The sequence below is a fragment of the Pogona vitticeps genome, chromosome 14 (assembly GCF_051106095.1).
Source record: "Pogona vitticeps strain Pit_001003342236 chromosome 14, PviZW2.1, whole genome shotgun sequence".
NCBI lineage: Eukaryota > Metazoa > Chordata > Lepidosauria > Squamata > Agamidae > Pogona > Pogona vitticeps.
In genome coordinates this window covers 17,480,222-17,502,261 of record NC_135796.1, presented here as the reverse complement: position 1 = coordinate 17,502,261, position 22,040 = coordinate 17,480,222, and the positions used below count along the sequence as shown (strand labels likewise).

The 22,040-nt window shown below is 47.4% G+C and overlaps 1 protein-coding gene and 1 long non-coding RNA gene across 4 annotated transcripts in view; one reads left to right on the top strand and one right to left on the bottom strand.

Annotated features, from left to right (window-relative positions):
* HIP1R (huntingtin interacting protein 1 related) overlaps positions 1-22,040 on the top strand; it is a 35,555-nt gene that overhangs the window by 3,839 nt on the left and 9,676 nt on the right. For 2 of the 3 annotated variants that reach the window (XR_012081842.2, XM_072983107.2), the window contains exons 2-17: positions 9,165-9,228; positions 9,788-9,930; positions 10,645-10,701; positions 11,097-11,177; positions 11,897-11,973; positions 12,916-12,977; positions 14,099-14,239; positions 16,437-16,494; positions 17,406-17,481; positions 17,753-17,902; positions 18,773-18,831; positions 19,159-19,231; positions 20,057-20,240; positions 20,527-20,615; positions 21,094-21,210; positions 21,649-21,750. Coding sequence is in view for 2 of the 3 variants with exons in the window: in XM_072983107.2 (XP_072839208.2) it covers positions 9,165-9,228; positions 9,788-9,930; positions 10,645-10,701; positions 11,097-11,177; positions 11,897-11,973; positions 12,916-12,977; positions 14,099-14,239; positions 16,437-16,494; positions 17,406-17,481; positions 17,753-17,902; positions 18,773-18,831; positions 19,159-19,231; positions 20,057-20,240; positions 20,527-20,615; positions 21,094-21,210; positions 21,649-21,750 (1,533 nt within the window). In the remaining variant the exon portion in view is untranslated. Of the gene's footprint in view, positions 1-4,465; positions 5,975-9,164; positions 9,229-9,787; positions 9,931-10,644; positions 10,702-11,096; positions 11,178-11,896; positions 11,974-12,915; positions 12,978-14,098; positions 14,240-16,436; positions 16,495-17,405; positions 17,482-17,752; positions 17,903-18,772; positions 18,832-19,158; positions 19,232-20,056; positions 20,241-20,526; positions 20,616-21,093; positions 21,211-21,648; positions 21,751-22,040 lie in introns of those variants that run through there. The other variant, XM_072983109.2, reaches the window with a different exon arrangement.
* On the bottom strand, positions 18,426-18,868 carry LOC144584792 (uncharacterized). Its single transcript, XR_013539239.1, has 2 exons — positions 18,730-18,868; positions 18,426-18,622 (listed from the first exon to the last, which is right to left on the bottom strand). It is a non-coding gene; the product is annotated as an uncharacterized LOC144584792 (long non-coding RNA).

Sequence of the window (22,040 nt, the reverse complement as noted above, 5' to 3'; positions counted from 1 at the left end):
CATACTTTTATCTCTTTGGGGTTCCTCATGTTGCTAAAAATACAGATCAATACAGATCTCGTAAGTCCTTGATGATCTAGTGAATCTGGTTCGGGGCACAAAACCTAGAGAGGAGAAATGTTCGCTGCAAACCTTACTGGGACACAAGGTTAAGTCCCTTACTTAGTCTTGTTTTGACGAACTGGGTGAACACGTTCTGTGTGTTGGAGGGGAATTTCTTCTCAGCAGCTGAAGTCTCAAAAAAAGCAGCTCTGTTTTTAGGAAATACACTTTAGACTTGAACTGCATTTTAACAAAGCCTTCAAAAGTTTATTGTGAGTTTACAGACTTCCCTCAAGAAGCTCATCTGTCAGGTTGAGAGTGTGTGACCGGCCTATGGTTGCCTGATGAGTTTCATGACTAAGTTGGGGGTGGGGTTGAACCCGGATCTCCCCTGTTTTTGCTAAAGCAGGACATTGGGAAAAGGAAGCTGGGAGGCAAGAAGGCCTATGACACCAGGAAGAGGACGGAGGTGAGAACCACATAGAAGCATCTAGGTTAATTACAGGTTAATGAGTTGAAACTGTGGCTGATTCTTGAGAGTAATGTCTGCCTCTCCTCCCATCTGAGTCTCCCCAGGCTTTGAAATCCTGGAGAGGGGGGCACTTTTGTTGATTCTCTTTAGTGGAAATGCAAGAGAGCACCTCGTCGGGTACTCTTGAGTTACACAACCTTAGACTGCCACCCGCATCCACCACCCCCCCGCTTGTAAGACCTTTTGAGTCAGGCAGCATCTTGACAACTGACCACTCAGTGAGGAAGAACCTCATCCCCCCCACCCCCATTGAGTCCTTTATTTTCCTTAAATACATGTTTTGCATCATTTGGACACATGCCTTTTATTCTTCTTGAATGGTTGGGCTTTTGGTACCTTTTAATTGGACGTACAATTCTGTTCAACCATAAGCTGCCGGGATAGGGAGGAAGACAGAATGTACATCCCATAATTATACAAAGAAATAAAGCGCACAAATACATGTAGGGAATGGGAGCTGCTCTACCTCTGACAGAGCATTGGATACAGCCATTTTTTTGTTTACGGTTCTCCAGACTCTTGGCCGAAAGAGGCCTCCTCTGTCGTTTCCCTGTTAATGGTCCAGTGGAACTGGAGCTAACGGGCAGGGAACCCAGGATTGTCTCTTTGCGAGAGTGCGCTCTGCCGTAGGACTTGGGCCTCTGCCCAGGAGGAGCTGAACTGGTCTTAGTGGGTGACCTGCTGGCAATGACATGGGGAAGCAGAGCGCGGAGGGACCACTGGTGTCTAGACATGGCAGCAGGTGGCCTCCGGGCTGCGTGAGAAGAGAAGGGGACACGGAAAGGTCAGAGTGACTGAACTTTGCATAGAGCATTTGTCCTGATGATCAGGTATGGATTTTTAGTATAGATAGTGCTGAGCAAGAAAGATCATAAGGCTGACTTGTCGCTCACTGTGGTGTTTCATGATGTAATGTTCCAGGTTCAGAGGTGGGGGAATACTACTAATCTCGTGGCCAGCGTGGCCACAGTGGGAGATGCTGGGGATCATCGTCCAAAAGATACCTTTTCTAAGCTCTGCTCCTTGGTTTCGGAGGAAATTGTATAGGGATTTGTACCGGAACTTGCATAAAGTTTCTAGGCTTGGGGGTTACGATCCAAAGATGTAACACTTGAAATGTAAGCTCTCTTAAAATTCAGCAGTTCAGCCCACCACCACCATGATCGTTTCACTGAGGGATGGTGTGGCCTGGGCCAGCTGCCTTTCTTCCTCATCCGTGACTGGAGCCAGAGTTTTTGGGACGATATGGGCCTCCTCCTCCGTTTAAGTTTACAGGGCATTTAGAGGGCAGGAAACCTCTATTCATTTAGACCGGAGATTGAACTGGACAGCGGCCAGCTCTATTGTGCCTGAAACGTCTAAACTGCATGTTATATACTCCAGAGAGAGATTGTGTGTGTGTGTGTGTGTGTGTGTGTGTGTGTGTGTGTGTGTGTGTGTGTGAACATACACACACACAAATACACACATGTACTTTCTTACTGGGGATGATAAGTAAAACATCTGGTTCACATGTGACCCTCTTCCTCATCGGCCTACAAGCGCCCAGGAGGGCATGATTTTGCCTGAATTGCACGCTGGGTGTATGTCAGCAAAATGCCACCTCAGTGTCAATTCTGCAGTTGTGTTTCTTCAGCCTTCAAAGGTCAAGAGATTTTATATTTTCCCTCCCTTCTTAGACCTTAACCTGCTGTTATAAAACTCTCTGTTTTAAAGACATGTTTGTATAGAAGATATCCGGAGTGTGTTCGGGAGGAGGGAGAGAGTCTGCACAGGGCGATAAGTCCTTATGCCATACTTTATAAAACTTGGAGGGGCAGAGTAGGATAATTTTTTCAAGGGGGCACGAGCCTTCCAAAGTGAAGCCGTTTATTTTAATTATTTTTTAGACCACCTTTAAGAAATCTTTTCGGAGGAGCTGGGAGAAGAAGCCTCAGAAGCAAGCGTGAAATGAGAGCAAGGCAGAAACAATTCAGGGGGCCTATTCTAGTGTGGTTTGCTAGGGTAAAGAAACAGGATTTGGGCCATCGTCTCTATGTGACATGCATTTTTTACTATAACAGTTATTTTTCTCCAGTGATAGTATACCAAACCATGTTTACGTGTTATTTCAGAAAGGTGGTTTTCAAAAACATTTTGAGGCTGTTGCGTCATGAATGCATTACCCTAACATGGTATCTGATGTTAACACTGTGATGCTATAAATTCGTAAAGCAGTGATGAATGTCAACATGATACCTTCTCGTGCTTGATGTTTCCAAGCTGTGGTCTGACTAAGTTGAAATCAATGTTGTATGTTCGTTAGACATTCCAAATGACGGAAGCTTTTGGGTGAGGTACTTAGCTGACTGCTAATGATACTAACTAGCTCTTGAGTCTTCTGACACTTTCTTGGAGCACTTTAGTGGTAACGGGGAGGGAAATGAGATCATGTTGGAGGAAGTAGCCTTTTTTGTCTACACCAAGGAAATCTAAATGCATCTACCACCCCCAAACCAGAAATACCAGTTTGGTCTAACAACAAAACAATTAACTCCCTTGCTTCATGGCTGCATCATCTTGGTGGTTCCAAGATGATTCTGACTCACTTCCCCCCCCCCCCCGCCATTTGGCTCAGGAGAACATGATTCAGCCAGATGCTGGCAGGAGATGCTTGAATTTTGGAAAACACGTTGCTGAAGAATTCACCCAGCAGCTGGATAGTTATTCAAGGAGGAAGTAACTTTCAGTCAGTTAACTTTTACTAGGGTGCCAGTCTAATATGTTAGAGAGGGTTCCAGAAAGTATTTTTAGTGGGCATTTGAAGGTATTCCAACAGGAAATTTTTAAAAAGTTGCAAGCAGTGCAAGAAAAGTATCATAAAAAGTTACTCTTTTTTCCAACATAGAAATTAGCTGCCACCAGAGATTACTTTTCAAGCACTGTAATAATGAGAGATGGGAATGATTTTTCTGTTTTTTTTTAACTATTTCCAAATTCTGTTTTCCTTGTTTAATAAACAAGGCTCTAACTCCACCTGTTCAGGATAGCAGTGTATGCTTATCTTTGTGGCCAAGGGTGTTCCAGGTGGGATTTGGAGTTTCATTTGGTGCCCCCTAACTAGTGGCCCCTCTGCTCAGCAAAGACTCTTCAGACCTTTCGTATTTGGGGTGGGGTGGGGGGCACTCAGTAATGGCAAGCTTTAAACCCGGGAGTGGGGACTGTAAGGCCACGGCTCCCTCCTTAGAGGTGGATGGCACATTCTCAGAAGATGCCATGCAACTAACTGATCAGTAGTTCATTGTCTGGCATCTCTAACAATCTTCTCCCCTCTTGCTGGATGCTGTTATGTAATGCAGGTGCAATGAAAACAGAGTTGCTCCTGCCCGGCAGGTTGCCCTGGCTAAGCCTCAGAGCAAGGTGTTTGTCTCTTGTTCTCCTGCCCTGAAAGCTCAATTAGGTAAAGCTGTCAAGCGGCATACTTGCTCACTTGATCCCCAGTCCCTGTTGCGCCACCCTAGGGAACGCAGCTTTTTTCCACACCGCAGTGGGCTGCTGGTGGAACAGAGGCATCGCCAGGAGCACGTCATGGCCTGAAGGCGAGGCTGGGTTGCCAAACTGCCCGTGGCCCCACTTGGTATCTTCCACCCACTTCTCCAGACAGGGGAAGCGGAGGCATGAAGCAGCCATGGGTTTCTGCTGTCATGATTCAGACGGGTGCTTCCTTAGGTGTAGCTTTTCTTCCCCCCCCCTTACGGAATCACCTACTCCCCCCCCCCCAGAAGTGGCGGCTTGTGGAAGACGAGGGAAACCACCCTGCCAGAATGTGGCAGATGGCTGTCTGGGCCGGTCCAGCGTTCTGGTCTGGATGGGCGCCTAGAAACCTCCAGCCCTTTTCTCTCTGGCAGGCGCAGTCGGCTGGGGTGTTTTTCTCCCCCGCCTTTAGCTGCTTCCGTGCTCAATTTTGCTTCAAACTGTTCACCCGTAGTAGCTTTAGGGGTCAATCTGAATGCCTTGCCAGCGAGAAACTGCGTTCATTCCAGGTATTTCCCTGGTTCACAGGGAGTGTAACCGTCAGGGGAAGGATAACTGCGTGGGTCGGTAGGACTGACGCCACCCTTAGTGGAGGGTGGTCGGTACCTTGCCCCTCTGAAGGACGCCTCCTAAGGGATTAGTAACTGGCAAGAAGAGCTTCCAGGCAAAATATGCTGGACTTCTTTGCCCCCTTTGACCTTGACTGCGTAGCAAAACAACCCTAAGACCTTTTCTGAAATTGACCAGAATTTTACACTTGGATCAGAACAGGTTCTTTGCTTCAAAACCTAATCTGTGAAAGTTCACCCTGTTCAAAGAGGTGGCATGAACTTTTTTGAGTTCTCTGCTTTGGCCGTGGCCAGGTTGGCAAGCACACCAGCTTCCTTGTTCTGCAATTTCTTAGCTGAGCGCCTCATTAAGAATTTGGTGTCACATTGAACAGAGAGAGATTTTTCCGGCTGGAAGTCATCCAGGGAGCAGGGAGCGTGGTAGCTGGGATGTCGCTGAGCAGTGGTTAAGAGGGATGAGCAGATCTAAAGGATTCTTCTGTCGGATTCCTATCAAATGGACAGTGTAATGAGAATGTAGAGGAGATCAAAGCAACATGAGCGTGCTTAAATTAACGAGCACAACTTTGCCCTAAATCTCTGGGCAGGGAAGGAGGGCCCTCGCAGCTTTATCCTTGGCTGTCTAAACACAGTTTCTGTATTTCATTGTTTAGGCTTGGGCTGACCTGGTCTACTCCATCCTACTGTGAATATTTGCCTGGAATATTTGCACAATTATCTTTGAAAGAGGTTTCAGTGGCCCATCGAGAGGTTAACGATTAGTTAAGAAAATCTTTAAAGCAGGGAAAGTCAGGATAGCTTCACAGTCACAAAGAAGCACTTTCAATTTCCAGTCCCAGGAGAACTTCGTTGTTTATATTTTGAATTTGAATGTTGAAACACTTTCTTCAGGTTTCTCCACATGCATTAGTCCAGTTCTAAGAGGAAGGATGTTAATAATACCTTCCAGAATAGAAGTTTAAGCCAAAAATTCACCTTTCTTCCCTCTGCAGGGATAGTCAAAGATAGAAAGAGCCATTTGCACTTAGCAAACTTAAGAGGACTAGGTCAGAAAAATGTTGGTATCTATAATGTGTTTGTCACTGGCATGCAGAAGCCTTTCAGATTAAAGAGACAGGGCATTAGTCATATCTCGCTCTCAAAAGAGAGAGCATCATTCATTTCTCCAGTTCAGCTGCAAGACTAGTTCTTGGAATCTCAATGAAGTGAGGCCACAATGGACTTCTGTACAAAATGAGATCAGGCCTAGAAGCGATTGGAAGGCAGCCCTTCGCCCAGCCCGAGATGGAGCATCCGTGGAAGGAAGGCGGTCATTCCTGTGAGTTTGCCGATCTGCAAGTTGGGGGGGAAAAGCGTGTGTTGAACTACACTTTTCAGGATATAACGATTAGTGCTGGCAGTGCATACGGTGAATTGGCGGTGCACTGTGTGAAGAAATATTCGCCTCTGTGTGTCCTTAAGCTCCCGCTGTTTTGACTTCATGGGATGACCCTGGGTTCTCGGGTTAAATAAAACCTTTTCACCAGATGGTTTTTCCACCTTGGATGCAACAGGCAGCATTCAGGCTCCTGAGAGATTTACAGTACTCTAATTTTCTTTTCACTAGACCCCTAAGATCCACCCGTCTCTGTTTGGCACAAAAGGCGTACTGTAACAGTCTCTCTCCCTTATGCATGCAGTTGGAGAAACCTTAGCCCGCCCAAGATTTCCAGCAATGGCTGAGATAATTCAGGCACAGCAAAGTTCAACCTTCACACTGACATCAGAACTACTGGGACCTAAGAGGGGTGGGGAGTGGTTTTACTTTCACATTTGCTCTACAAGGGATTTCCCACCATTCTCTTAAAGGTCTTTTAACACTTAAATAAACAGAATATGGCATATATTGAGCCCACGGGTTTGTTTTTCAATATCAGGACTGAATGATACTCCTGGCTGTTCCTCCAACACACACTAATCCTAGGGATCTCAGCCTTCTTTTGTATGCTTTAATTGTTTAAAATGTACTACAGACTTACAGAGTAGAACAAGCCAGAAATTAGAATACCACCTGTAGGAAGAAAAAACCTCAATAAAATGAAAATAGAACAGTGAAAGCAACTCTGTGCAAAGAACCATCAGTAAATGATTATCAAATAACCCCATAGATAATAATTGAATAAATGGATGTGGTTACTTACGTACATTTCAGCGGTATCATTTAGTCCAGGGGAATGGACAGTTTTTAAAACCACTGGAAATCAGTAATTTTCTTAGACCTATCATGTCCATTCTAATTGCATTCTCCCAACACACATTAAAAAGCACTTAATACTTTATTCCGTTTTTCTAGTCCTGGCATTCACCCTGCATTTTAAGGTTACGGTAATATGGAGGGGATATCCTTGTATCAGTTACTCCTGTCTTATCTTTAATTCATGAATGCTGTAAGACAAGCTAATGCAGCTGCTCATTTAAAAAACAACAGCACACACACAATAATGTGAAGTGCCCTTCACTTAGTCTTGGTAGAGAAGAGGATGTTGCATTTTAAAAATAGATTCTAATAAAAAGGCCTTCCAGGTGGAGGAGACAAGGTCCTCGAGATATTAATCAGCCATCAATCTGAAGAGGAAACACTGGGACAGCCAGCATTTTTGTCATAACCTACACCACAAGGAGCTAGTGAGATAAAAATGCCTCCGTCATCTTCTAGTAGACCTGGTGATAAAAGCAAACACTGTAGGACATTCATTTTTCCATAGGTTGATTAGTTGTTTATACAGTGCTATTTGTTTGATTCCCAAATGTAGTTGTTGCTTAGGAGTATGCATGACTTGACATGAGGGGGAAAACAAAGAAATTTTGGTCTGGGGGGGGGAATACAGAATGGAAGGTGTTACCAACTCCACTTCCAATTCTGAAGAATGCTTGGAAGCTCTTCATGATGGGTCATGTAAATACTTGCCCAGACGAAGACTACTTTGGTGGTAATTGATTTTGTCTCAGTGTAGGATGCAATCAGCAACCGTGACAGACCCGGCTGAGAGATTATTTTCGGCACACAAAATGCTTTGATTGTGGTGACTTCTGTATCGTGCGTCTCAAGTTGGAATTCTGTGCCCATGAAGTAGGAAAAGCCTCTTTGAACATAGTGGGGCTTATATGGGATGTCTGAGTTAGCCCTTCACCGAGGTGCCAGTTCTCGTTTCACAGTAACTGCTTACTTGGACGGCAACAGCCGATGAGGCCCTTGATGTCAGAAACATTGGACATCCTGGCATAGACTGTCTTCCAAGGCACCATCCATCTAAACCTTGTTTCTATGTTGATGTGTGCTTAATTGGGAGAGAAGGTTTATTCTGTGCAACCATGTGGTCTAGAATATTAATTGAAAATGTAATTGTTGACAGACTACGACTCTCTTAAGGCCAGGCGTGGCAGGTCACCTACGTTTGGTGGTAGTTGAATTAGTTCTTCCCAAGTTTGGATTAGGCTCCTGGATCCCTGGGTTAACTTTGTCTCATGCCCCACCCCCTGTTAATTTTTAATGTCAAGAGAATCAAATTCCTGGTCGAAGAGGGAACTGAATTCCTTATCAAGCTTGATGTTGTAACCCAAGCATTCCGAATGTGGATTGTTTTGCCTGCGCGGCCAGGGGTAATGTTGAGGGCTGCATTTTCCAGTCGCTGTTGAACCCACTACCACATACAGCTACATCCGGGAATTTTTTATTTCCCATTTGAATATACTTTCGGGGTGTGTGTGGCTCCTAACTAATTCAAAAGGAAGGAACATTTTCCATATAACTCTTTGATATTTGCTAGGCTATTTCTTAATTTGGTTTGGATATTGAGTTTAACAAAGCCCAACATTATTCAGAAAATGTCTTTAAAATCTTCTTCCTGCTTCTGCTGATTACTTTCCATACACCCCGGCCCACTGCCATTTGCTGTCTTGCCTACCATGCAAGGATGGCAGGTTTCCCCTTCGGGCATGGGGCAGGAAAAGGGAAAGACACGGGAAAGCTCTCAGTGCCCTGTCAAGGACACAATCCAGTCCTGCAGTAAGGCTTCCATGGGAGGTGAAAATATGTCCTGCACAATTCAGAGTATTATCAAAACACTCCATCTGCCTAGACAATTCCTAGGGAGAAAGTCCAGAAACGTGTGTGCTGCCTGGTTATTATTTTTCTCCCTTATCAACCCAGGTTTTTTTGCATTCCAATGCAAAATAATAATATTAAAACGTACCCCTTGATTTGAAGGGATGAAGAAGGACATTCTTTTGTTTGAAAGTCACCTCGAAAACTGTGGGCACGAGGGCGGGCTGTTTGCTTTTTTTTTTTGGTCAAGCTGTGGTTGAAACTCAGTTGCAGAGAAAGGGGATCTCTGCATACAGATAGAGGCAGATTCAAGTGTGCAGGTGGAGCTTCTTAGCTCATGGCTGTATTGTTAGAAATTTTGAAATCCTCACCGATGCTGTCTTTCATATCAGCTTTCTTTCCTTTTTTCCTTCCCCCGTTCCAGGCCATGAGCATCAGTAAAGCCATCAACACCTTGGAAGCTCCAGTGAAAGAGAAGCACGCCCGCAGTATCCTTTTGGGGTCGCTGTGCCCCTTGGCCTCCTCCCATTCCTGGAGGGTCTTCCTCCTAGTTGGCCTTTACAAGGGCCTTTTGTCTCCCTGCTGGCGCAACAGCACAATGCCAGCTAGCAAAGCAAAAGCTGGTGTCTGCCCCAAAGAGCTTTCAGTTTAAAGGCTGTCAGCTAGGAAATGGGGGGAAGGAATGAATGCCAGTGGCTTAGTGGAATGCCGACTTCTTTGCAGTTTTATGGCATCAAATGGTACATAAGCAGACAGTATAAAGCAATGCAGGAGCCAGTGCTGGCGCCACAACCGGTGGTTTTCTGGGAAGGAAGAGACTGTGTTATGGACGGCCAAGTAACCGATTGGCATGCTTCCTGTATGCGTTTCCATTACTGTCTCTCACTAGACTCCTGGACACCGGGTTATACATTAGAATCCTGTGTCTGTTGGCATTCTCTAGGGACTGGTCCACGAATAGAACTTTGCATGAATCCACATACAGGATTTAGGGTTTCTTCACCCCCTTGTGCACCCTATTTAAGATTGCCCTTGACTTTGACCCAGGGATCATTCTGGGAACTCATCACGAGAAAGGAGCATTTACGTTTTGGTCCTATGCGATCGGTCTTCCCCTCCCCAGCAGTGCCATCCTGAGCTGGAAGTTCTGCCACGTTCTCCACAAAGTCCTTCGGGACGGGCATCCGAACGTAAGCTTGCTCATTTTTACACAAAGGATACAACCTTTTTTCTAAAAAGTAATTCAGCTGCAACTGTACAATTAAGAAGGCGCAGAGATTCTTCCCTGAGATCATGTAAAAAGTTGGCTTTTGCCATCTTCTTGCACATGATTTGCTCATGCATTTCTCCTCCAAAATAAAAGCCGCAAACTACTCTACAAAATCTTAATCACAGTTATGCAGATAAAAGAAGCAGCGTTGAGACCTGTCATTCTAATTACTCAGAGAAGATACATGACATTTTGGTGCTTGAACCCACATGCCTTGAGGACCCTTGTCCAAACAAGTTATTTGGGCACTTAAGGCAGAAAATCTTACTGTTTGCTATCCCTGGCAATCATAATGCAGCAACAGATTAATAACTGCTGCTGTTTCGTGACACCTAAAAGTCTAATACCCGAGGCAGCCACCTCATCCTGCCTAATGGTAGGGCTGTCCTGCTCTTAAGAACTGTCAAAGACAGACAGACAGACACACACTTTACAGAAAACTTAATTTCATGTTTCCTTTTCAGCTAATTTTCAAATTCTTTGACTACTACATGTTTCTATCATCTGTCACCCAATTACATTCCAGCCCCTCTGTTTCTGAGGTAGTCAGATGAGATATATTAATACTATTTAATAAGTACAGCTTGTATTTCTAATGTCTTTGATTCTGTCCTCCATTGGCTACCTCTCCTAGGTTCTTCATGACTGTCAGCGGTATCGAAGTAATATCCGAGAAACCGGAGACCTCTGGGTGAGTCTTACAAATGTGCTGATTGCCGCAGACATTGACATTTTTAAATGCTTTCTTTCAACGTTTTCCTGACCTGGGGTGGGGTGGGGGCATATATATCCTTGGTAAGCCACTACAGTGTCGCCGCCGAAGGTCTTGCTTTTAAGATGGACCTCTTGTTCCATCGTTTTAGAGCAGGAAGGGTGGACTAGGGAAAGATGGTCAGTCCCTTTCCCCCATCCCACCCCAAGCTCTCGTGTAATATATGTTGGTCCCCTGAGCTTCTGCCATGTGCCTGCGGGTGGGGGCCAGTTTTGCATCTCTTTACAGATAACAAGTTTCCTTCAGGGCTGCCCATCGTAGATCAAAATCTTGTGTGTGCTTTGATTTCTAAGTAGGGTCCCTTTTCTCAACAGGGCCACCTGCACGATCGTTATGGCCAGCTTGTAAATATTTATACCAAACTTTTGCTCACCAAAATCTCCTTCCATTTAAAGGTAATTCTTTGTCAAGTAACTTTCCATGTTTCACATCCTTCCTAATAACATTTTGGTGTTGGGATGAATTGCTTTCTGGTTTGGCGGTCAAGAGGAAGATGGTGTGTGTCATGAAACAGCACTAAATCTTTCTCTCTCTCTCTCTTGCTAACAATGGGAAGAGATGTTTTGGAGGTTTGCTGCTTCCTGTCCCCAACGTTATTTGGCTGGCTATAATAGGCTTTATTGTAAATTAGATGGTGCCATTTGCTACTCAGGCAGCACCAAATCCTGTACTGACCCAAGTTTGCTGCCGTGAAAATGGTGCTGTTCAGTTGCCAGTCCTGAGGTTTATGAAGGCGATTGGCTTGAACTTCTGCCAAAATCTGCCTGAGTGGTTCCCTGCTGACCCTGCTGGTGAGTTCTCAAACCTACTGACGCCTTCTCTGGTGGTCACCAGGCTGGTGTTTTTGAAGGATGGCAACTACGATCTTCAACTAAGTCAGATAGCTTGTTCTGCATAGGTTTGACCTGTCTGTTTTAACATCCAGGGCAGTGGTATAACATTTTTTTCTTCCTTTCTGTGCATGAACAGAAAGGATATGCCAGATGTATGTGGGCAAAACAGCAAGGGTTCAGACAGACCTCTCCACAGAGTCACGTAAAGATTCTGGGTTGTGTCATTGGGCAAGACGGAAATCTGCTCCGTTAACAAATGCCGACTGTTTTTCTTCCCGAAGCACCCAGAATTTCCCCCAGGCCTAGAAGTGACTGATGAGGTGTTAGAAAAAGCTGCTGGAACAGATGTGAATAACATGTAAGTTTTCCCCCACTGCCCCCGCCGCCCCCACACACTTCTGAGATTTTGGACAAAGCATAATGACTCCCTTTCTTCCCTGACTGTATAAATGGAGTGTCCCAAACGTGTCTCGTTAAGTATGCTTTGGAGCTGAGCTGCTCCCTTGCAGCCTGCCTCTGGCATTAAGCGATCCCACTAGTGTTTCCTAAACTTCCAATGCCCGGGTCACAGCTTTATGTGCTTTTTGGCCTCCCGGGTGTGTTTTCACCGAGTTTATCTGGTCTTCGGGATGGGATCACAGGATACGGAGTGGGAGGCTTCCCAAACAGACAGAAAACAACAAAATGCTTCCAAAACATGGATGGTGTTTCATTCTCAAGGCTTGCACGTGAGGCCCTGTTGCAGCACCCAGTTTCGAGAGCCACAGGGTGAGACTCTCTCACCCTAGAGATGGTCATTAGCAGATCAGCCCAACAAATGGCCCTCAAGCTTCCACCATAGCGGAAGCAAGCCAGTTTGAGTCCGCCCACCACAGTTTAGCATTCCAGTGACATCCTGACCTGTGGTAGATTTAAGATTGGAGCAGACACAAGCAGCCAGTAAGTGTGTTCCTGTTGTTTTGACGACAGTAACATCGCACAGGGGACACCAAAGGATGCCGTCTCTTGCTCTGCCTTAGGCAGCAGAAGGTCTCACTCTGTCCGGCCTTTGCGTGAGAGCCGTTGTCTTTCCCTGTCGTATGGGAAAGCGGATTAGTTAATTTTTAAGACTACAAGGCCCAGAGTTCTCCACCAAGCACAGACTGACTGGTTAAGGATTAAGAACATTGTCATCCAAAGTAAGAACGTATCTCAGTTCTGTGAAAAGGAAATCGAATGTTTGCCTCTTTTCACATCCAGTGGCCTTTGTTTCATCCTGAGAAGAATAACCTTTTGTTTTTTTTTTTTAAATTCCCTGTAGCTTCCAACTGACGGTGGAGATGTTTGACTACATGGATTGTGAACTCAAGCTCTCCGAGTCAGGTACACTGCTGTCCATGTTCCTTTCTTGTCTTTTCAATATTTAATAGCGCTCTTCTCCTCTCTGTTTCTGCACCCAGACAGATCTGTGTCTTCTTTGGCGTTCCTATCGAACAAAAAAACTATGTTTATCTGCTCATGTGCCTTTTAGGAGCAGTGAAAGCTGCAGAAATCTGTAGGCAAAGTTTGTTCAGAGCCTGGGAACTGTCACCACTTCCTGATGCCTGTAGACCAAAATGCTGTTAAAAGCACAGAACCTATTGGGGGGGGGGGGAACTGTTTATAGCAGTTCGCCGCAAACCGTCTCTTGGCTAGGAAGCGAACAAGAGCACGCTGGATAGTGCAGGGGTTTGGCTTCTGGTTGCAGAGCCAGAGGGTTGGGAGTTCGATTCCCCCCCTGGGCCTTTGTGGCAGGGCACTGGACTCAGTGACCCAGAGGGTCCCATTCCAGATCCACAGTTCTAAGAGTCTGGCTGCGGACTTTCTTCTGCACAGGCTCTTTCTTAGCAGAGGGCTCTCCGAGATTTTCCCCCCCAATAGATCTGTCTTTGCTGCTGTTCCCCCTCGCTCCTTCCACTTGTCATTTCTGGGTTGTCATGTGAAAGGCTGTGTTTGCCTCTGGTTAATGATCAAGCTCCCATAATCTGTTCCGACGGTGCTCGGTCTTACCCGGCAGCAACCTGAGTAAACAGAGGTGCTGAGAGCCACTAGTGGCTAGTTCAGTGGTGGGGAAATCACAGCTGCCCCCTTTTGGTGTCCGTCTTTCTCCAGAATAAAATGATTCACCCATTTAGCTAATTTGGACCCTAGTCTGTAGCAGAAGAATAGGATATAAAAGCGATCAATAGTAACTAAGCAGTGCTAAATCTCTCTGGTTCCTGTTGATTTTTTCCCTTGTCCACGTTTTCCACGTGCACATCCGTCTGTAGAGCACCTGCAGGCCTGACCGTAACCTTTTTGCAGTTCTTTGTGCCAGTGGTGGTAAGGCTACTACTACTAATAGTAGTCATTTTCCCGCTGCTAGCCTGCCTTTCTGTCCGTATATAAAGTTAAAATGCAGTAAAACCAAGCGCTCCAGGATTGGGACATGAAATCACCCTCACCCCTCCTCTCGTTCCCCTCAGTTTTCAGGCAACTCAATACCTCCATGGCCGTTTCCCAGATGTCGGCGGTTCAGTGCCGGCTGGCTCCCCTCATTCAGGTGATCCAGGACTGCAGCCACCTCTACCACTACACGGTGAAGCTGATGTTCAAGCTCCATTCCTGTAAGTTGCTCCAGGAGGGAGGGGGAGGGATGGGCGGGCTTCAGGCCAGACTCTCGATTCTTGGGCTGGCACTTGTCAAGGGGCTCCGGGGTGTGGTGCTAAGGGCACCTTGACGTGGTTGATTTGAGGAAGAAACAGCTTTTCGTATCTAAGGTGTGTGCTTAGTAAGTTTAAAAAAATGGCCAAGGTCCCTTTCTTGCCCTTGAAACGAACACAAAAGACTAATCTCTACCCCTTCACCTTTTCTAAACTAAATCAGGGGCGGGGTAAAAATCGAATAAATAAATAAATAAATACATAAATTGATGGGTGTGTGTGAGAGAAAGAGACCGAGTGGACGATGAGCTCAGTCAGGTGGTGAAAACCACATCCTGGGCTGAGCGTGTGTTCCTATATTCTACATTTAGTTCTGCTCCCTGGCCCCCACCCCCCACCCCCGCTCTCCAGGCTCCTGTGGGTGAAGCCTGGGTTTCTAATCAAAAAACTAAAATGCAGGCAGCTTCCGCCATCCGGAGGTCTCCCTACTCTTGCTTCATGAACATAAGGCCCAGCCGCTCTCCTGTCCTGTTCTAGCTGTTGCTGGCAAGACTGTGTCTGAGCGGCACGGCTTCCCAGTGCCGAAGGGGACTTGCCCAAGTTGAAAGCAACCTTCCAACAGTGCGGTCCTTTGTGAGGAAGAGCAGGAGCATCTCCCGGAGGAAGCCAAGCGGCGTTCTTCTCCCTGCCAAGAAGGTTGGATTTCCTGCCTGGAGGGAAGTTGGCATTTGAGACCCATTCCATGGGGTCAGGCCCATTTCGCAGTCTAGACGGCATGCCTTTGAACACTGGATTCCTACCTCAAACGATGCCGATCACAGATTCCTTTTGAGAGCTCACAGGGATTCTTTGGCAGACGGGCCGGTTTGGAAGGGATCCCCTGAAGGGAGAAAGTTTGCAAACAGCCGAGTTCACGTCCCCTATTTTAATCAGAACTCTACAAGTTACAGCACAGATGGCATTTTTGTGAAGGCTTCAGGCCATGCCAGCGAGAGAGATATAAAATACTGATGATTTTGCTTCAGAGCCAACAGGTGAGCTGAATCCACCCATTGAGTATCCATCCACTCCCCAGAGGAATTCCTTATGGGTAGGCACTGCTGTTATATATTATTACTGAGTAATTTTATTGCATGAGGCAGAGGAGCCATCAGCTGCCTGAGCCAAATAGGGCTTCAAAAAAAGCCAGGTTGTTCTGCCACTGGAAAAAGAACATTGTAGAAGCGTCTCTCTTTCTCTCTCTCTCTGGATCTCCAAGAGCAGCAGGAATGAGGGAAAGAACTCTCGTTTCAAGCCGCTGGTGCTGGTGTTTAAGGGAAAAGAGGCGAAGGCGAAACTCTGTCCATTAGGTCTTAAACCTGGGGTCTTCCGCGTGTGGCAAGGTCAAGTCAAGCCCAGGTTTGTCGGGTCATCTCCCGAGCCCACAAGGAACAGGACCAGTAAAATAGGTTTAGAATTCTGGGAAGGAAGGCCGTGTAATTCATGACACAGCTCAGTAGCTGTGAGGCTTTGGGGGCACTGTGTGTTTTCCTTTGAGAACTTTTAGCCTTTGGATACCTTTAATTTGTATGTAGCCTTTCTCTGTGGTTCTTAGAGGAGCTTACAAGCAATACTAAGATAGTGCCACTAATATTATAAAGGAAGAAACGGCATCCTTCAGCGGTCAGACTGTGCTGAAAAAATAGCGTAGCTCTTCAGGCGTTGTGAGTTCTGTTTGTCTATTACCTAATTGTTTATTCATTACGTTTAAACCTTGCATTTCTGTGAATCATGGCATGCAACAATAAAAGACATTAGAAAATCAAAACAGAATTAAACACATCCGTTTAAAAAATGCCAGCTGTGGAAACTATTCCAACAAGAGCAACACAGCTTGCCCTGCCACAGGCTGCCCTGAAGGAAATGTTCTTTACCTGCCGTCGGTACTTGATGCTGCCGAGCCATAATGTCTGCCTTGGGTGTGTCTGCTTGGAGAAGTTCTCACAGGAGCTGCGGTGATGACAGATCCCACCTCCAACTGTTTCTGAGTTCTCCTCCTGCCTGAGAATTCACTTGCACCTCCTGGCCTTTGGGCTCTTCTGGGGAAACGAGAAACGGGGGCTCAGCCCCCTCTGGTCAGGGCGTCTGCGGCAACCGGCCCCTGTTCTTTTGCCTTCTTCAGGTCTGCCGGCTGATACCCTTCAAGGCCACCGGGACCGGTTCCACGAACAGTTTCGCAGGTAACGCAGCTTCATTTTTCTTTCCAGATTGGGGTGGCCTGGAATGGACTGCCAGGCCGCTGAGGGAGGAGAGGGTGAGCCTTGGGGGTTCACCCTTCCTCCCTATTTAAAAAAAATGACATAAACCCAATTCTCTACACATGGTTTTTTAAAAGGGAGAGGTTTTAACCTTGACCTTCTCCTGGACATCCCAAGAGACTTTTTTGTGTGTGTGGACTACAGCGGTGTTTCCATCCGTGGGGGGACTCTTACCTGCAGCTTGAAGTGGAACCTAGGTACAGGTGTCGCTCTTCAGTGGGAACCATGCTGCACTTGTTGAGAAATCTGTGTGTGTGTGTGTGTGCATGCGTGTGAGCGAGCGAGAACAGAAATGAGAACAGGAATGAACAAAGAAACTCTGCAGGGTAAAGAGTTATTTCAGCTTTCAAGTGTCTCCTGTTTCTCCATTTATTTGTTCAATTTATGTCCCACCTTAACCAAAATGGGATTCAACTCAGTTCAAAAATAATGTGCAATTAAAACAAAAACGAGAGCAACTATTAAAACAAAATTAAAATAAAAGGACAGTTTAAAACACTTCACTTTGGAAAAGGAGAGCTCCCAACTGATTACCAGCTCCCCTAAGCCCACCGAATAAAGTGAAGTCTTTACCTGCTGGCAGAACGAGAGGCGAGGAGGGTCTGCTAGGTAGGCGTCTTGCTCTTAGCCTCGCCGATGTGCTCAACAGGGCAGTTTAGAAAGGATGCTTTTTTTGGCCTGCAACTCCCAGAATCCCTCAGCCTGCAGAAGTGAAGCTGGCTGGAGGATTCCAGGCTTTGTCGTCCGAAAAAGGAGGCCGTTCTGCTCAGTTCAGATGCTTCGGCCTCCCCCGCCTTCGGCCTCCAGATCGATCGCTCTTTCCTCCTCCACAGCCTTAAGAACTTCTTCAAGAGAGCCTCAGACATGCTGTATTTCAAGCGGCTCATCCAGATCCCCCGACTACCGGAGGTACGGTCTTCCTTTTGACTCCCACTGCTGTGGCGTCCCTAGTTTTCCAGAAATGAGGCTCCCAGACTCATTGAGGAATGGACTTGTCTGTGTGGTTTTGGGGGGGGGGTTGGCCTGCCTGCCCCCACCCCAGGGCGTCTAGGACAATACCTGGGCCGAATGAATACTTGTGATGCTGTGGTTTCCAGGGGCGCAGCCTATTCTAACCCCCCTCCCCCGGCCAGGATGTCTGACTTCTTTTTTCTGTCTCCCCCCCCGCCTCCATTCACAGAACCCTCCCAACTTCCTGCGGGCATCGGCTCTGGCCGAACACGTGAAGCCTGTCGTGGTGATCCCCGAGGAAGCTCCGGAAGATGAAGAACCTGAGGCCCTGATCGAAATCAGCACAGCCCCAGCGGTGGAGCAGCAGCAGCAGCAGCCGGTGAGGAGGCAGCTGGTCGCCTTTTGCTTCAGGACCTCCTGGGGCCCTGAATCTTTCTGGTGAAAGAAAGGGGAGCCGTGGGGTCAGGGCCAAATAAGATGCAGACAAGAGCAGGCGATACCTTGACAGACCACTTAAAAATCATCATACAACACACAAGCTTTTGTGGATCAAGGCCTTGAGCCATGAAAATTTGCGTATGGTAGGATGAATTTTTAGTGGTCTATAAAGGCACCACCTACTTTTGCATTTGTGTTTTATGACTCTTTCTGAGTGACCTGCAGCCAGTTGCTCTCTTGTTTAGCCAGGCTTAACAAGCTATTGCAAATAGAGTAGAGAGAAGAAGGGCCATATCTGCAGCCTTGAGGTGGCTTGCAAAAAAGCAGGATATAAGTGTTGTATAAGGCAAGGGGTAGATGGCATGACACAACCCAACCCAAGGAATAGGCAGGATTGCACGAGGAATGGAGCCACGTAACGATCCGGGCCACCAGCCAAGGGAAACACGGCTACCATCAAAAGCTTCTGTTGTATAATCCTTTAATTAATTGTCGCAATACAGCCCAAACTGGATAGTTTTTAACAAGCAGCTGCTTCCTTCCTGACATCTGTCCTCAAGAGTCTTGTGTTGTGCTGCCGTTTCAGCAGCTCCCCCTTTGCTCCTGCTGTTATTTGGTGCTGCCACACGAGGGCACATTCAGAAACAGATCCACTGCCGGCCTGTTGAAGAAATGCTTCACTTTGATGATGCCTTTGCTTTATTGGATTTTTTAAAAAAAAAACATGCACTTTCTCTTTGGAAATACAAAAGCATATAAAGCAATTACCTCCCACTGGTCCATCCTTCTACTTTTTTCTTGTTTTTTCCAGATTGTTTCTGATATATTTGAGCAGACTTTTGGGCCTCCCAACGGTTTGAGAGATGACAGGTAAGGGCTGTTTTCTCAGGAAAACGGAAGGTGAGCTTTCACTTTTCAGCCAGCAACTGTAATAATAAGGTGTAGCATTTATATAGCATTTCAATTGATCAAGTAGTAGAAATACTTAACCCTGCAGCATTTTGTTGCAGATCCCCTGCTTGTTTCCCCCATATTGTTGATGGGAGGTTGATTCGTTGAAGTGAAGGAGGGATTATCATCACTTTTGTTGACTTCACAGCAGTGATGAGGCTCTGTGGGCAACCTGCTCATACCTTACGCTCTTCACTACTACTTGATTCCTGCTCAGGACTTAAGGACTTTTCTCTTTGCCTTCAGGGATCTCCAAATTGAAAATCTCAAGAAAGAAATTGATTTGCTTCGAGGAGAGCTGGAGAAGATTAAGCTTGAGGTAAGGTTAGATTCCTGTGCCCGTGCTGCCATTCCACAGGGATACTTGTCACACACAGACAAGTAAGAGAGAAAATGTGAATGGAATTCCATTTATTTAACCTGAAATCAAACGTCGGGGGGTGGAGGGGCAAAGGGAGTCGAGCCGTACCTGCATCTCCCTAGTTCAAGTTTACAAGGGTTCGGCAAAGCGACCTGCGGGGAGTGAATCAGGCTTTGGAGAAAACTGACCCTCCCCCAGTCTGGGCCCATCCAGCCATGTTGCACCACCGTTCCCATCATCCCCGTGGTTACTTATTTAGGGCTGGTCAGAACTGTAGTGCATTTACGCTTGGAAGGCAGCTCTATGTGAGTTGTTTGAGCACGTGGGTTAATCCTGAAGTTATTCGAGTGGGAAAAGGTTTTCTCTTGTGCCATCTCTCCTGCCGTGCCTTGTGCAGATATTTCTTAGCAGAAGTGTTGATGCACCACAGCAGGCACCCTGAAGGAACAGAGTTTCAAAAGTGATAAAAATGATAATTTGTGCCAGTTTTACAGGAAGTAAGAGTGAAAAACTCAGGCATCACTCATATTCGCACACACAAAGGAAACGTTATAGTGTTGGGTGTGAAATTCCCCCTGTTGGTGCAAGGTTCTCCTGAGACACTAGAAAGTCTGCTTGAAGTGTTTCTTGGAAAGACAGAGCATGTGTAAGCTGTCTGTGGTGTGTGTGTGTGTTTTGGGGAGCAAAGCTAGCACGATTCCACAGGGCACCTTGGCTCTGTCTCGTTGCTAACACCCTGCGTCCCATCTTTCTTTTTGGTCTGTCCTTGTTCCTGGTGTTCAGGCTCAGAGGTACATCACTCAGCTAAAGGCTCAGATTAACAGCCTGGAGGCGGAAGTCGAAGAGCAGAGGAAGCAGAAGCAGAAAGCTCTGGTGGACAACGAGCAGCTCCGGGATGAGCTGGAGAGGCTGCAGAAGGCCAAGCTGGAGGGGGACAAGAGCCGGGGGCTCTTCCTCGAAGCAGAAAGTGAGCCATGGCCGGAGGCAGTGGGTGGGGTCGGGCGTGGCGGGGGGGATCTGCGGGCCAGGTTTCCCTTGGGAGGTCCCGGTGTTGTCGCCCTTTCCCAGGAAGAACGGCTGTGCTGAGTCAGATCCTCAACCTCTCGCTCCCTAAAATCCCCCCCTTTAAGAATCCACCTCAGAGTCCACCAAGATGGGCTCCCATCCTCCCCTTGCCATCCAGCCTCACCACTGCCGGTCACTGCTCGAAGAGCCGGCCAAACCCAAGGCGTCCCTTCTTGTCTCTTTATCAGAGAAAGCCAGTGCCACTGAAGTCCGCTACACGAAGCTGAAAGAGAAGCACAACGAGTTAATCAACACCCACGCGGAGCTCCTGAGGAAGGTAACGGGCGCTTGCCCCCCACGCTCTATCCTTGCGTTCTTTTTGGAGTGATGCTGTAGAAGGAGCCCTCCTTGGCCATGGGGTGGGGGGTTCACCAGGACCGTGGCCTAAAGGTGTCCCTCCAGCGTGGTGCGGCGGTTTGTGTTGTCCTGGCGCTGGGGAGAGCCCGGCTCAGATGGCTCACTCTGCCACAAACCTGGTGGTGTGGCCTTGCTAGCTTGTGTCCTACCTTGCAAGGCTCACATGAGGATAACTGTAGAAATTGCCAAGCCCATTGGAGGAAAGACAAATGAGGGGCACAGATGTTTTCCCTTCACTTACTCAGGGGAAGCTTACTCAGACTGGGAGCAGAAATGGGGAGGGCCAGTCATTCTAAGGACCAGTGCAGCCCTAGGGAGGAGTTTTCAGTTGCCATTGCTTCTCGGTTATTTTCTCCGTCTTCGTGCCCTTTGGTAACCCACGCTCCTTTTATCCCTAGAATGCAGATACTGCCAAGCAGCTGACAGTCACCCAGCAGAGCCAAGAGGAGGTCGCCCGGGTCAAGGAGCAGCTGGCCTTCCAGATGGAGCAAGTGAAGCGAGAGTCTGAAATGAAGGTACCCCCTCTGCAGACGGTCAAGAGGGATCTCTTGCTTCTGTACTTGTTGCCTTCGGGCATCTTTCGGCCCTTGTTTCCCCCCCCCTTCTTCGGAACCTGGAAGTGGAGTTGAACGTTTGGGGATCCGGGAACAGGAGGGCTGCCCCTTGAAGAGGCTGGGTGCAGAAGGGGCTGGCTGCCTTTTGGGAGAGGAGACCACAGCGGGCAAGAGAGACTTGAGAGCTAAGCTCGAACCTTTCCTTAGCGCCCGACGAGGCCATTGTGTGGCCCTTCACACAACAACTATCTGGCCAAGGACGGACGTGTCTGGAGAAAGTGCTCCAGCAGCTGCCTCATCTGGGTGGGAAGAGTAGCGGCCAGCAAAGGATCGGGGCCCGGTCTCCCTCTGTCTCACAAGGTCTGTGTTCTTGTTCCTCCTTTGGTTGGGTCCGCATAGCTGGAAGATCAGACGCTGCAGCTGGAACAGGTGAAGAGAAAACTGGAGTCCAAGGAGGAGGAGCTGGCGCAGCTGCAGCAGTCGCTCTGCCACTCGAAGCAGGTCAGGCACCAGCATGAGAAGGCTGTTTAGGGGAGTAGGGAGTGCGCAGTGACACCTCCCCGCCCATCGGTAACACGGGCTTGTGTTTCCTTGAGCGGCCAGTCCTGCTCCTCCCTTGCAGTGTGTCTATAAACGAACACTGAGCCCCTCTCCCGTTTTGACTTCTGCGTTTTTAAAAAAAACCATGAAAAGCCCTCTTTGCCCTGTAATTCATGGCTCAGGCGTTCCATCTCTGCCCAAGACTCCGGCAGGATCCATGCACTGAGATTGGAGGAGAGGAAGCGTCTCCC